Raw genomic sequence first — 15702 nt, forward strand, 5'->3', positions numbered from 1 at the left:
CGGAGTAAACGTCTAAACAGCCGTCATTTGGATAAACCGATCTCACATTGGGGATCTAAACATCTACTTTCTCGCATGAAAAAATATTAAAACTTAACAAAATGACGTAATAACAGCGCTACCCCTCGGTTTGAAGTGTGCCCCTGAAAAATCTCTGTTTGAAGGGCCAGATACCCCGACCACTTCCCCCTAACCCTCGTCTGAACCAGAATTGGGACACCACCACTTCACGTGAACGCGCAAAACGAAGGGTTAGGGCCAAGGGGGGAACTGGAATTCACCCCAGATCTCACAGTGTGGATCTGATGATGCCACTTCATACTTGATGTTTATTATTGTTGCAACATCAAATAAATCAATCAATCAACAACAGCTGCTGGTAACAAACACTAGACTTTTATTTCTCAAGGTCCAAAAAGCACTAAAGTGAAACGTACGAGAAAAACATGTTTTTTACTTAATTCTTCCGTCAATAAACTAAATCAAACACAGTTTCACAGCCTCATCTCATCGTCCAATCAGCAACAGCCAACGTGTCACATGACGGCTGAACATCCAAACACATGGAAACATGTTCGTCCTCACACTGTACAAAAAAATAACTAATATTACACTAATTATTTTACCTTCAGTAGCAAAAGCGACGCGTCTGCCACCATGTTGGTTCGTATAAAAAAAAAAGCCCCGCAGCAGCAACATCCGTCTCTAAGCAACCAACCCCCCCTCCCTTCCCCTTTCTGTTTCCATGTGAACAGTCACACCAACACAATAGACAACATATAAAATATTTCATTAACTGAGGCACAAAAATGCCCAAATCCAAACGGCTAAAAATAAACGGTTGTTTCAGAAACACATTAGTTTCCATCACCAGGTCGGACGCCGTCGACGAACTCCAGACTCCAAACTCATAAATAAAAATAAAAAAAACGCAACAATATCTTAAGGCTCTGGACGATTAAGTTAATAAATCAAATATACACGATGATTAATTAAAAATTATTTACACGTCTGTACAGAAACATTCGAAATGGACGATTCTTCATAATGGCAACAAAAAAACAAAAAACAAAAAACTAAATAAATATTTCCAGAAACACAACTCGTTTCTGATTGAAGCTGATTTCATGAAACTGAAACCGTGCGTGAGGCGTTCAGGGGCGCCATCGTACGTTTGAGTTCTACTGTGTCCACACACTGCAAAAATTCTCAAAATCTTACCAAGAATATTTGTCTTATTTCTAGTCAAAATGTCATTTCTAGTCAAAATAAATCTAACTATACTTAAAATAAGACTCATCACATTAAAAAGTAGCTTGTTTTTAGACACTTTTTACTTTTTTCAAGCAAATTTTCCACTTTAAATAGGTAGAAAAATCTGACAGTGGAGCAAGTTTTTCTTTCTTATTACAAGCATAAAAAAAACTTGCTTTCACTGGCAGATTTTTCTACTTATGTCAATTGAAAATTAGTTTGAAACAAGTAAAAAACTGTCTAAAAACAAAGTAAATTTTTAGGTTATGAGTCTTATTTTAAGTGGAAAGAGATTAGTTTTGACTAAAATTGAGACATTTTGACAAGAAATAAGACAAATATTCTTGGAAAGATTTTGAGTTTTTGCAGTGCAATCCCGGAGATCCAGCCAATCACGGCGCAGCGTCCAGCGTCCAGTGTCAGTCAAACATAAATTAAACAGCAAAACTGTCCAAAAAAAAAAAACGCGGCACGCCGGTGGCTACACGACGTACTCCATCCTGTTGACGGCGTGCGGCTGCAGCCGGTTGTCCTGCTTGTTAGTCCAGCGGCGTTCCTCCCAGTCCACCAGTGAGTAGGCGGGTGGCGGCGCCCGGGGGAACCGCCGCGCCTTCTGCAGCCGCTTGTCCACCTCGTCCTCGTCGTCCGATTGGCTCCCGCCGACGTCCGTAGACTTCCTCTGGATCTTGGCGTGGACGGCGTTCTTGTCCTCGTACAGGTGATGGTGGTGGTGCAGCAGGAGGTGGTGCTGGTGCTGGGGGGTTTTGGCCGCCGTGTTCTTCTCGATGGGGTTCTTGATGTGGTTGAGCTGCTCGCGGGCGGCGGCGGCGACGCTGTTGTGCAGCGCGTTGTTGTCCTCGGCCGCCGGCGGCACCAGAGCCACTGAAGAAGGCAGCGGGGGGGTTTGGTGGTGGTGGGCGCTGCTGCTGACCCCCGCGTGGGTGCTCGACTTCCTCCGCCTCCGCACGCACCACAGCAGCAGCATCGAGGCCACCGCCATCGCCCACACCACGATCACCACGGAAACCAGCAGTGGCACCAGGTGGTCTGGCAGGCGGAGAGAAGAAAGAGCGGAGGTCAGTGAACGCATCACACAAGTGCACTACAATGCATGCATGCTCTTATTTTGAAAAGCCAATACGAGTGGGGTTTTGTCCAAGATCGCTGGAAAATATTCTTAAAACTCTTTGTCGAGATTTTTATTTGATAAACAGAAAATGGATTCACAATCGTTTAAAATTTTAACCCTCAAACCTGATATAAAAATATAGGCTACCTTAATTTCTGAAAAGGGGCATTTTTGCCCCCTTTTAAACGACCTAAAAATGTCATATATTAATATTTTTTTCTACTATTTTTTTTTCATAAATCTTTTTTCCACTTCAGTTCTGATCATAAATACCAAGTTTTCAATTATTTTCAAAAATTCAGGTTGGCATCTAAAGGGTTAAATTTTAATTGAAAACATTGTTGTTATGATCATAACTGAAGTGGAAAAATACATTTATGAAAAAAAAAGTGGAAAAAATATTAATATATGACATTTTTGTCATATGCTAGTTTTTTTTTAAAGTCAGACATAGCAAAAAAAAAAAAAGAAAATCCCCAAAAATCAATGTTGTTGGTTATCATTAACATATCCCAGACCATAATTATCCCAGCTCAACAATTCCACTTTGCATTCCACATATTGAAAATACTGGCACCTAAAGTGTCAAAATTTGCACTCAAAAGGTTCAAATTGGCATCTAAAGGGTTAAATGTTTTTAAATAATTGAAAACGTGGTAGTTATGATCCGAACTGAAGTGGAAGAAAATATTTATGAAAAAAAAAGTGGAAAAAAATATTAATATATGACATTTTTAGGTCGTTTTAGAAGGGAACAAAAATGTCCCTTTTCAGAAATTAAGGTTTCCATTTGATACACAATAGAAAATTGCATAGAATATGATGTGTGTTTGAAATTCGAAAAATAGTCAAAAAAATGCACAACTGGACCAAATATGAAGAGGATCATTATTTCCAGTGTGGAATTAGTGGAGAAAGATTTCTTTGTATTTTAGGAATTTTAGGATTTTGCTGTTGTGAGTCTGTTCATTTGTTCCAAGGAGAAGATGAACTTTCGTGCTCAAGGTTGTGTAGCGTTGCCGTTGCCGTAGCGGCGGTGGTGGCTCACCATTAGCGCTGTGGCTCTGACGTCTCTGGATTCGAACCTCAGCGATTGCGGCGATGATGGAGCTGTTGAAGCTCCTCCTCCCGACCAGGTCCGTGATCCTGTCCGTCACCTCCTTGACGAACGAGGCTCCGCCCCTCTGCTCGTCCAGCACCTGAAACGTTCAGCAGGAGAACGGCATTATGGGTCGGGTCGGACGGCGGCAACGTCGCACTTACAGTTTTTTTTGGAGGCGGGACTTACGATGGCGACGTGGATCTCGTTGGCGGTGCTGAGCGACGGCTCACAGGTGAGAGAGACGGAGGAGTGAGACGACAGGTTGGAGACGACGTGGAGGCTGCGGAGCTCCCGACACACCTGGTCCACGGTGACGCCCTGAAACACACAGGAAACAGGAAACAACTCAGCTACGGCGGGAAGTCAGGGGGCGGGGCCAGAGGCAGGAAGTCAGGGGTGTCACTACCCGATTTGTACTACCCCATCTTGGCAACTCCACTTGGACAAACTTCATTTTGGCACTGCCCAATTTGCGTACAAGCGGAAGTCCGCTTAAAGGGACAACGAGGAGTTTTGGAAAAGCGAAGTGTTTCCTCACTACATTTATGAGCCTCCGCACCGTGAAATTCTTTGACCGGCGCAAGACAGACTCATGTTTTCATTCATCAATAATTAAAGTCAGAGGTTCAAAGAGGTTCAGTTACCGTCGTAGTCCCGACCATAAACGGCGATACGGCGGCGTTATTCTCATGAGCGCCCGTGAAAACCGAAAGTAAGGAAACACTGGTCGGCTCGCCCAGCATTTCCACCATTAATTAAAATAACAAAATAACGATAGAGACAGAACGATATATTTATTGAAAATGGGCCCATTAACAAGTGTGGGTAGCGTAGATTCATCCACATTAACGTGAGACTTTTTTATAACCAAATAGAAACTCCTCGTTGTCCCTTTAAAGTTCTGTAAATTTAAAATACGGTACTGTGAAAATGATTTTTAAAAAACCCCCAAAAAAAACGCGGAAGTCCGTCATAAGACAGCCGCGGCAGACTCGTTTATTCAGTGAGTGTTGTGGTAGTTGTAATTGTTTGTGGTTGTCATGGAGATGAGGCCGGCGAGAAAAGACGAGATTAAACACTAAAAGTCTCCTTTGTTCCTGTTTTCTGAGCATCAAGATCCAGACCACCACAACCAACCCTCAATTTACATTACCAATAAAGTTTTTTTTTTTTTTTATAAAAAGATAAACCGTCTCTGGCGACACACATAGGGCAGTGATCCTAAGTCAATTCAACTAAGTTTGTCCAAGTGGAGTTGCCGTACGTAGCTGTCACAAATTGGGTAGGGATGCAAATCGGGTAGTGACAAGGGGGCGGGGCCAGAGGCAGGAAGTCAGGGGGCGGGGCCAGAGGCGGGAAACACACTGACCTTGGACATCCCGTCCTTGTTGAAGGTGAAGGTGACGTTGGCGCAGCCGCTCTCGGGGCGACACCTCGGCGTGGGCGGGGCCCGGTGGGCGGGGCTCCAACACTCGCCCTGACCGCGACACGGCTTCACGAAGCAGCGCCGGTCCTGGACGGCCACGCAGGTCTGACCGGCCGGACACTCGTTAGCGTTGCCATGGAGACGGCAGGGTTTAGGCCCACACCAGAGCTGCAAGGTCACCAGAGGTCATGATGAATGTGGCGTCCATCTTTACTTGCTCGTTCTTTCTCTCTAAACCTGGTTTTACTTTTGTTTCTTACCAACACACAACAACAACACAACACTGTGGAACCTGTTGAATCTGAACATCTGGAACATGTGGAGTATATGTGGAACATATGTGGAATATGTAGAACTTGGAATACATAGCACATATGTGTGGCGGCCTGGGAAAACCCGTCGAAAGTCGCTGACGTTCTATTGTGGCAAATGGCCAAAATAGGTGGAAAAGTACTATCTCCACGATTTTGATATTTTGTGTGATTCTGGTACTTTGAACTCTCCACTACATCGTGGTGAATAAATATTTTAAGAAAACAAAAGGGAAAGTACTTATTTTTATGTTTTTGTGGCAAATAAAGCGTTTCAGCTGAGCCACAGCTGCAGTGCTAGAGGAGAGGACGTCCGTTGTTATTGTAGAGGTAACATTCAAGGACCCTCGGAAAGCAGAGAATCCCGCGATTCAGATGCTTTTTTACAGCTCGTCTTTATCATAAACGGTTAGGAAGTCATAATGTGTTGTTGATGTTTTGTAAAACATGTGCAAGTGCCGATGCTACGTTCTGTTTAGCATTAATGCTACGCTAGGTTCAGCATCGATGCTACGCTAGGTTTAGCGTCTGTTCCCGTACCACGTAATTACACGCACCCTATACGGCCCCTTCTTGTCATAGAGGCACCATTCAAGGACCCCCGGAAAGCAGAACATCACACGATTCAGATACAGTTTACAGCTCATCTCTATCATAACCGGTTCAGAAGTTGTTTAATGTTTTGTAAAACACTCGTCTTTAGAGGGTTAAAACAGCAACAGCAACGTTCTAGTTAAAGCCATTTTTCTCACTTTTCAGTTTTTTGGTCATAATAGATTAAAATGCCCATAACTTTTGATCTGAGGGGGATATCTCAGTTATTCAAACAGTTATGTATAGCTTAAAACTTCCAGTTTATGGAAATATGAAAATGACAAAATCCCACCATGTAAAGGGTTTTCCCAGGCCACCACACATATGTGGAATATTGTAGAACATTATGTGGAACATGTGTGGAATATGTACAACATATGTGGAGCATGTGCAGCAGCAGGCCTGGGGTCTCACCTTGGTGCAGCTGACCCTCCCGTTGTCACAGCTGCAGCGGTTGCAGTCGTCGTCCCACCTGCTGCCGTCCAGAGCCACCAGCCCCCCCACCACGCAGGGCCGCCCCGACACTGCAGCACACAACCAGAACCAGAACCAGAACCGTCAGCACACTGACACTGTTGGTTACTTGAGAACTTGAGACGAGTTTCAGGACTCTTATTCTGAAAAACTTTTATTTTATTTTGGAGGGTTGTGGTCTCTGACCTTCTTGGCACCGGGGGCCGGTTCTTCCTGGAGGACAGACGCAGCGATATCCGTTGATCTGGTCGAGGCAGGTGGAGCCGACGGAGCAGGGAGACGACTGGCACTCGTTAATGTCTGAGAGAGAGAAAGAGAGAAAGACTCTGTAAACGAGTGTTGCTCATTAATTATAGATCCAGTTAAAGGGATAGTTCACCCAAAATTCAAATTGCACTCATTATCTACTCACCCTCATGTCGACTAGGAGCTGGGAGAAGTTTCAGAGTCCTCCGTGGCTTCTCTGAGTTACAGCGGGGCTCTGTGCAGCAGTATTTGTCCATATAACGGTTGCAAATGGATACCACTTTTCTTCGTAACAAAAAGACACACCAAAAAAATATCCAAATACCTCCATGCTGCTCGTATGTAATGTCCGTCTTGTATTGAAGCCCCGAAAATATTTCAAGCTTGTTTGTAGCGGAAGCTCCTCTTCCTGGTCCGTCCAAATCGCACAAGATTTGAAATATAGACTATAGACTATAGCTTGAAATATAGAATATAGGGCTGTTTTCGACTAAGGATTTTCATAGTCGAATCTGATTCGTCAGATTTTGCCGTAGTCGACTGATCGTCGAACCTTTTTTTTTTTTTTTCAGATAGCAGCAAATTTGCGACTTTTTCCCGTTTCAAACAAAAGAGCTAAAACACCCCAAAAATATGGTAGGTGTAAAACAAATACCTTTATTTATTTCCCACTGTTTGGATGATTTTTATAGGCACTCTGATTTTTAGTAGCCATTGTGAGCCAGGGTATGCGTTTATGTTACGTTGCCCTGGACAACGCTCCTTTTGCTCGGACTGTGAGTGGCAAATCAAACATCCCTCAACGTGATGAAGGATAGCGGTGGTCGTGGACACAGAGAAACCGGGTAAAACATGTAGTATCAAAACAAACGGAGGTCAGAAGGACTCGACAATCCGTACATCACGTTAATCAATCCTGTAACACACACAGTGTGACCGCGGCACCGGCAGAGGGACAGACAGGCTGCAGAGGGACGAGATTACAGCTGTGACTCCCGACACTTATGGTGCGTTCAGTACAACTCGGAAGTCGGAAAAAAAACAAGTTCCTCTTCTGAAAAACTCTGACATGTCAAACTTTAGGATGTGTTAGGGACTAATTCATCTGTCTAACCATCAGAACTATTGACACTTGAAACGGTAAACACAGCTGATCCATCGAAAAAAAAAAATCACCGCTGGAGTTAATTTATTTTCCGTGATTGAAAGCAGGTTCTTGAATGTAACTCGGTCAAAGTCAGATGTATCCTCACAATGTTTTGCTGTTCTGTTAGGTCATGCATGATAAATGTTGACAAAGTTAGACTGTCAGACTTCCTTGATTTTAAACTTTGGCGGCTCTGCCTCTCGTCTTTTTGCCACTCCGTGAGTGTTCTGCAGTGACTTCTGCGTACTGTGACTTTGACGGTCCTACTGCTCACCTCCGCTCATTTGAAAAAAAAAAAAACCTCCGCTCATTTGATTGTGCAACTGCAGTGGGTGATTTATTAATACGTAGTAAGAAGCTAAGACTACCGTTTAAATGCACACATCATTTTGAACTCTTTATTAACAGAAAGTAGGCAGATTTTTTTTTTTTATCAAAATAGGCTTTTTATAACAAATAAAAGACATTCTATGTAACAATTTATGCTCAGCAGCCGTGGGCACCCCCATATAGTCAGAATGGTACGGTCTTGGTTAGATTCGACTACGAGGTTCATAGTCGAATCAGACCCCTCCGAATCGAATCGTCGAATAGTCGACTTTTGGAGGTCAGCCCTAATAGAATATAGTCGGAACAATTTCGCATTTCGGGGCTTCAATACAAGAGGGACATTACATACGAGCAGCATGGAGGTATTTGGATGTTTTTTGGTGTGTCTTTTTGTTACGAAGACAGTTGGTATCCATTTGCAACCGTCATATGGACATGCACTGCTACGCCGAGACCCCCTGTAACTCAGAGAAGCCACGGAGGACTCTGAAACTTCTCCCAGCCCTTAGTCCACATGAGGGGGAGGAGATAATGAGTGCAATTTGAATTTTGGGTGAACTATCTATCCCTTTAAACAACTGTTTAACTGACACACGTGGAGAGGTCAGAGGTCAACACTTACTGATCCTGCAGTCTGGGCCGGCGAAGCCCGGAGCACATTCACACCGGTACCAGTTGTTTCCATCCACACAGGTCCCACTGTTGTAACTGCAGGACAGAGGACAGAGGTCAGAGGTCAGAGGAGAGAGAGAGGGGTTCAGTCTGAACTCTGAGCATCAACTTTAACAACTGGAAACTGAAAAAAAAAACCACACAAAACTACTGAGTTTTCTCCACAGGAGGAAAAATTTGCCACCGTAGCTATAAATCAAGAGTCTGACTCTGAACCGACGGAGCCCGAGTCCTCACTCTGACCCCGGTCTTAATTATAGACGGAAAAACATTTGAGTTTGTCCTGATCGGTGTTCTTCAAAGATATGAGCAGTTGTGTGTGAGTGCGGCTTGGACGGAGCCGCGGGAGCTGAGCAGATAAAAGTGAAGCTGGCTCAGACTTTGTTGTTTTGTTCCTGTTTGCTTCCAGATTTGATCCGGTGAAAAAGGAGGAGGAGCCAAAAAAAAAAAAAAGGAGACTTTAATGTGACATGTGAAGGTTTATCACTGAGAATAATCGCTACTCCAGATGTTTCTACGTCATGTTTTGACCTGAAGTGACGGCCGACGTGCCGCTGAGGGGATTTCTGACACCTCCAGTGTCTAATTAAACGTCCAAAGCCAAATCTTGTGATGTTAAAAACTGTGGATTTTCTTCAGTTAAAGGAGCCGAGCTAACAGGAGACTGGACAGTGTGCGTCGCCGTCTACACATCCAAATCACAGATGTCTAATTTATTTAAACTCACCAGGGATGAGGGCTGCAGTCGTTAGCATCTGGAAAACAAAGGAAACCTTGTGTTAGGCTGCGTTCAACGCGTCTCTGAAGTCAAACTGTCTGAACGTTGCAACGGGTTCAACAGCAGCTTCACTCAAGTCACAGTTCCAAAGGCTCTGATATTTGAAAACAAGGAAGAACCTGAGAAACTGATGCCAATATTAGCACATTTAGCATGTTGTGCTGCTGTTAGCCTCCTGTGCTACGTGGTGTTATGTGCAAATTCATGAAATGCTAATGCTAAACGCTAAATACTAAACGGCCTAGCCTATGTCATATATTAGCATTTCCTAAAACACTGAGAAAACACAAGTAGGACAGTCGTGACTATTAGCATGTTGACAAATAGTACGCATTCTGACATGCTAAACATGAGCTAAAGTTAGTTTATTACAGTGACATAGTGTAAATTTGGCTAGCTAACTCTTGGAGGTGTCAGTATGCTAAATGCTACACTGCAAAAACTCAAAATCTTACCAAGAATATTTGTCTTATTTCTAGTCAAAACAAATCTCATTCTACTTAAAATAAGACTCATCACATAAAAAGTAGCTTGTTTTTAGACACTTTTTACTTATTTCAATCATATTTTCACTTGAAATAAGTAGAAAAATCTGATAGTGGAGCAAGTTTTTCTTTCTTATTATAAGCACAAAAAACCTGCTTTCACTGGCAGATTTTTCTACTTATTTCAAGTGAAAATTTGTTTGAGACAAATGAAAATTATCTCAAAACAAGTTAATTTTTAGGTGATGAGTCTTATTTTAAGTGAAAAGAGATTAGTTTTGACTAGAAATTAGACATTTTGACAAGAAATAAGACAAATATTCTTGGAAAGATTTCGAGTTTTTGCAGTGTAGGTGTGAAAAGCATAATTTAAGCAGAAAAAAGCGCTTGCAACCTCCTAAATGTTAGCATGCTAAAAGTGGAATTCCAGCAGTAAAAAACTGTTTAGTTTAGCGTAGCATGCTAAAGTCAACAGTAAAAACTGTTGCAAAAACCAAGTTTAACATTAAATGATGAGGAACAGCAGCAGAGATAATGAGGTAATGCAGCTACAGCTAATAACTTTTGTTGTGATTATCGTGATTGATGAGTCATTTGTCGATTTGCCTGATTATCATAAACCAAAGACATAACGTTCACTGTCGCCGAAGACGAAGGAAATCTGAAGCTTAAAATGTGTTTTAGAAAATGTATTATCAATCATGTGTGTCGATCAACTTTTCATCAGTTAATGGATCTAATCTCTTGGACTCGACCTGTGGGGGCAGCGCGGTGCAGTGCGGTGCAGTGACTCACTGTGGCTGCAGGTGGCGCCCTCCCAGCCGTCCTTACAGACGCAGCTGAACGAGTCTCCGTCCACCACACACGTTCCTCCGTTCTCACAGGGACTCGGCAAACAGCTGCTGTTCTTCGCTGGAGAGACAAACACGACTGTCAGTCAGACACACAACAACTGACATGGGGAAACACACACACTCTCTCTTGTTGTCCTAAGACTGACCGATGCTGCAGGTGGCGCCCTCCCAGCCGGCGGCGCACACACACTTGAAGACGTCTCCTTGGTCGTAGCAGGTTCCTCCGTTGTTGCAGGTGGCCTCGTCACACTGACTCTCTCCTGGAGGGAACGTCAGGAGAAAATAAAATCAACCAGGTCCAACTCACAGGAGAAAAACACTGCGTAACAACTAAACGTCTGATACAGAATAAGAAACTGTGGTTTTCATTTGAATATGAGCTCAATTAACAGAACATAAACAGAGCACTTAGCACGGTAAATACCTCCAACACTTAGCATGTTTACAGAAAAAACTGCATTAATCTCAGTTCTTTTAAAATGAACCGTTTTTCAGTTTTTAGCTGCTTTTATTGTGACTAGGGCTGACCCAAAAAAATCGAAGCTTCGAAGCTTCGTTCGTTGCCATGATCATGAAGTCCGTGGCTATTATGTTAGGCTACTTGGCACCTGCCTGATGTTGGAGATATGCAGTGTTTGTTTGCCATTACTTTCATTATTTCCGCTACGATCGATACATCTTAATACGGTAGTTTAATATCAACATTATTAACAGTTTGTATTATAGCCGAAAAAACCCAGCCTGATATCAACTGTAATGACATTAACAACAATTAACAATATTTTGACAGTTTTTACATCAAATTTGACATCAAATTCAGGTTCAGTTTATTTCATGTCCCAAGGGGCAGTTTGTGTTCCAGCTCATAGGATCACATAAAGATAAAAACATAAAAACACAGAAACATATAGTGACATAAACATGCCTCAGTATAAATAACAATATAAATAGCATGTGCACTGACTGTGAATGATCATATAAGAAATATAAAATATAAGAAAAATTAACGTTATGGCACTGGATAAGAAAAACACACACATTAATTTAAACACATCTAAATTTGGTTCGTATATGGGGTAGGAAGACACACACAGACACGCAGACTCACTGGAGTGGCAGGTTTTTCCCTTCCAGTCGTCGTTACATTCACAGTAGAAATCAGCGACCAGGTCTCGACAGACGCCGCGGTTCTGACAGGGAGCCGAGCTGCAGTCGTCGATGTCTGCACCACAACACCACGACACAAACACAACACATCAACAACACATCCAATATCTGCATGTGTTTATGGACTTATTTTTCTATGATATTATTTTCTATTTTTCTTTTTTTTTGTCTCTACAGTTGTTTGCTTTGTCTGTAAATATTTTTACCTTTATTGTTGCTGTAATTCAATATACTACAAAGGGTTACAAACAAAGTTTACAAAAAGTCCTGAAAAAGCTTCAATATAGCTAACTTTAATTTAAGTTTGAGCCTTGTGAACAATGCAGTCATAATGTTCTATATTCATATTGCACTTTATGTTAACACTCAGTGATGAGAATAAACTCGATTTTGTTGTTTAAGCTCATTTATGTGTCTATTCATTGATTCAGTCATAAACCAAAATCCATTTAAATTGAAAAATGTTGCTTCTCGTGTCAAATACTGATATGCGATTAATCGAGATTAATTAATTACAAAGGCTGTAATTAATTCGATTTTTTTTTTTTAACCCTCAGGTGACCCCTGGACATTTTTGTCCACCTGGCACTCTTTCCTACTATACCCCCCCACAGTCAAAGGAAAGGTCACAGGGGGCTGATTTTTGGCAAGGAGGTGTATTTCTGGGTCAACTCTGGATGTCCCGAATTTCAGAATGATAGTCCAATTTTTGGGCTCGTGTTGAAAAATAAACACGTTAAGGATCCTCTGTCGGACGGAAATATCCACCTCCGCCTATGGGATTTTTAATGTATTTTTGAAAAAAAAATTTAACTAACAGGTATCACCATGTAACGTTCCAATTTTAGTACTCACATTTAGACAAACATTTTTTTACAAGTGTTCTGAAATTTAATGTTTAAATATGTAAATGAGGCAATATCTAATGAAATATGCACTGATTTGTTTACATTTACATTTCCAGAACTGAAATGGGTAAAGCTATTTTCAAAATTCTTTTTTTTATTTTGTTGACATATTTGTGTCTAAAGTTTTCACCGAGGGAATTTTGGATATCTCTTTTTATCACTCTGTAAATGAGAAAATACTGTCAATACCGTAAAAAAAATCATATTTCGCCATATGCGTATGAATAAAATGTTGTATAAATGATATATCAACAATCCACTCAGAAAAAAAACCTTCAGAATATAATACAGACTGGAATAAAGAATAAAAAATAAAAAAACATTTTTTTTAAATTTTGTAACCCATGTCAAAAGTGATTTTTATGATAGGTCATGATCCAGCCATATATGTATCTCTCTTACTATAAGTTGAAATTTTTGTCCAGGGGTAAAAATTGAAAAAGGCTGAAGGGTCATCTGAGGGTTAATCGAGTCCCACCACTAGTTTTTAACTTTATTGTTGCTGTAATTCAATATACTGTTTGAATTTACAGTAAATAAAGAGGAAGAGGAAGAAGACTCACTGTTGTGGCAGGCGGGGCCGTCCCAGCCGTCGGCACAGATACACTGATACTCGGTGACTTTATCGATGCAGGTGGCTCCGTTCAGACAGGGGGCGCTCTCACAGTCGTTGATGTCTGGGAGACAGGAGGAAGAAAAACAACATTTAGAATAAAAACATAATTATACATATGTAACAATCCTGTGGAGCTTAAAAAAAACCTTTATGCACTCACTCTCGTGGCAGTACGTCCCGGTGAACCCCTCCTCGCACTCGCAGCTGAACTGCCCGCCGGCGTGGCTCCGACACCGCCCGTGGGGGCCGCACACGTTGGAGGAAATCAAACGCACCCCGCCAGGTGTGCTGTTGGACGCCACCGCCACCGTACAGCTGTCAATCACTGGAGAGGTGAAGAAGAGGAGGCGGAGATGTTACAAGGTTTTCATCGACTTGAAACGTTCATTCATCTCTATTTTTTCTTTTCTCTAGTTTACTTTAAAGGGATAGTTCAACATTTTTGGCAAATTGGCCCATTGCCATAATCCCTATAGTCATAGCAGTAGGTTCGTTACCTTTAATTGTCGCTGCAAGCTGTTTTTAGAACGGCGGAGCAGAGCCGCGAGCTGCTCAGAGCTACGCTACGGAGACTCATGGGATTTCTTGGTTTCCCTCATCAAACTCATCAAATATACAATCCAACAACTCCACAACGCTCTGGTGGACAAGTTGTGACCTGCACATTCACCACGCTATGAGATAATAACAGAACGTTACCAGACAGAGTTGTTTTAGAGGTAAATAGACTGATGATGAAAAACTGTCCCTGAAGGCAATGCACATCAGCGGTTTTACATGAATTTCCCTCTAAAACAACTCTGTCTGGTAACGTTGTGTTATTATCTCATAGCATGGTGAATGTGCAGGTCACAACTTGTCCACCAGAGCGTTGTGGAGTTGTTGGATTGTGTATATGATGAGTTTGATGAGGGAAAACCAAGAAATCCCATGAGCCTCCGTAGCGTAGCTCTGAGCAGCTCGCCGCTCTGCTCCGCCGTTCTAAAAACAGCTTGCACTGACAATTAAAGGTTGCTAATGACTATAGGGATTATGGCAATGGGCCAATTTGCCCAAAAAATGTTGAACTATCCCTTTAAATTTAGTTTGTATGAAGCGTGGGGGAGTGTGTGAACCTTTGCAGGGCGTGGTGCGACAGTGGTCCTTCAGCCGGGAGCAGTTCCTGCCGTCGTAGTCCTCGGGACATTTACAGACGTAGTCGGACGCCAGGTTGAAACACTGGCCGCCATTTTGACAAGGACGGTGCAGGCAGTAGTCGATGTCCAGCTGTGGGCCAGAGAGAAAACAGCTCGGCTCGTCATTCGCTAGATTTTAGTACGTAAACATTCATCGTTCAAACTGTTCAAACAGTCACAGGTGGTATTTCCTCGGTTAGGAGAGTGGGCGTGGCTAATTAGCGCTAGCTGGCTCACCTGACAGCGACTTCCGGAGAAACCAGGTGGACACAGGCAGTGGAAACCGTTCACCTCGTCATGGCAACGGCCGCCATGGAGGCACGGCCCGCTGGCGCACTCGTCCACATCCTTCTCGCAGTGTTCGCCGCCGAAACCCGGAGCGCAGACGCACCTGTAACCGTTGACCAGGTCCTGAAGACAGGAAGTGAATGGAGTTAATGTAACTGTGACACGTTTTAGTGTTTTATTGTTGATTTTCATAACGAAACGAACAAAACCTGAAACTGAACTAACGAGGCTAGAAAATATCCGTTAGCGCTAATGTAGCTAATAGGCTAAATGTGCAACACTACAAACTCCTAATGACCGTAAACTAATCAGTCTTCTTGCCACGCTGTGAACTCATTAATAAAGACAAAGGCGTCAACATTTCAGCACAACATTAGGAACTATTGTTAGCACTAAGCTAATTAGCGATATCAAACCTTAAGTTAAGTAGTTGAGCTAGCTGCTAGCTTGAGTTATAGCACCTATATGCTAACAGTGTTGGGGTTAATATCTGATATGGAAATATGTTCAGGATCAAAATAAAGTTTAGTTTTACAGTAATTTAGAAGCAGCATGAAACAATAACTCTGATGCTGTGTTCAAGACACGTCAAGAAGTTGGAAATTACAAGTTCAGACTCTGGCCGATATCATAATAACATGGCGTCCTCCATTGTCACAGTGATTTTCCTAAGGCTATTTACTGTTGTATGTGATATATATTTACATTATGAATATCACGGTAAAGGAACAGGACCATAAAAATGA

The 15702-nt window shown here is 42.4% G+C and overlaps 1 protein-coding gene across 1 annotated transcript in view; it reads right to left on the reverse strand.

Annotated features, from left to right (window-relative positions):
- Positions 1 to 1735: 1735 nt before the first annotated feature.
- LOC146992435 (protein jagged-1b-like) overlaps positions 1736 to 15702 on the reverse strand; it is a 38519-nt gene continuing 24552 nt past the window's right edge. The window contains exons 12-26 of the mRNA XM_085786458.1: positions 14906 to 15079; positions 14609 to 14759; positions 13654 to 13818; positions 13441 to 13554; positions 11911 to 12024; positions 10949 to 11062; positions 10744 to 10860; positions 9413 to 9440; positions 8636 to 8721; positions 6477 to 6590; positions 6231 to 6340; positions 4855 to 5079; positions 3672 to 3803; positions 3432 to 3582; positions 1736 to 2301 (exon numbers count right to left, since the gene is read on the reverse strand). Coding sequence (XP_085642584.1) covers positions 1736 to 2301; positions 3432 to 3582; positions 3672 to 3803; positions 4855 to 5079; positions 6231 to 6340; positions 6477 to 6590; positions 8636 to 8721; positions 9413 to 9440; positions 10744 to 10860; positions 10949 to 11062; positions 11911 to 12024; positions 13441 to 13554; positions 13654 to 13818; positions 14609 to 14759; positions 14906 to 15079 — 2361 coding nt within the window. The remainder of the gene's footprint in view (positions 2302 to 3431; positions 3583 to 3671; positions 3804 to 4854; positions 5080 to 6230; positions 6341 to 6476; positions 6591 to 8635; positions 8722 to 9412; positions 9441 to 10743; positions 10861 to 10948; positions 11063 to 11910; positions 12025 to 13440; positions 13555 to 13653; positions 13819 to 14608; positions 14760 to 14905; positions 15080 to 15702) is intronic.

The sequence above is a fragment of the Trachurus japonicus genome, chromosome 1 (genome assembly GCF_045865225.1).
Source record: "Trachurus japonicus isolate A0001 chromosome 1, Traja_1.0".
NCBI lineage: Eukaryota > Metazoa > Chordata > Actinopteri > Carangiformes > Carangidae > Trachurus > Trachurus japonicus.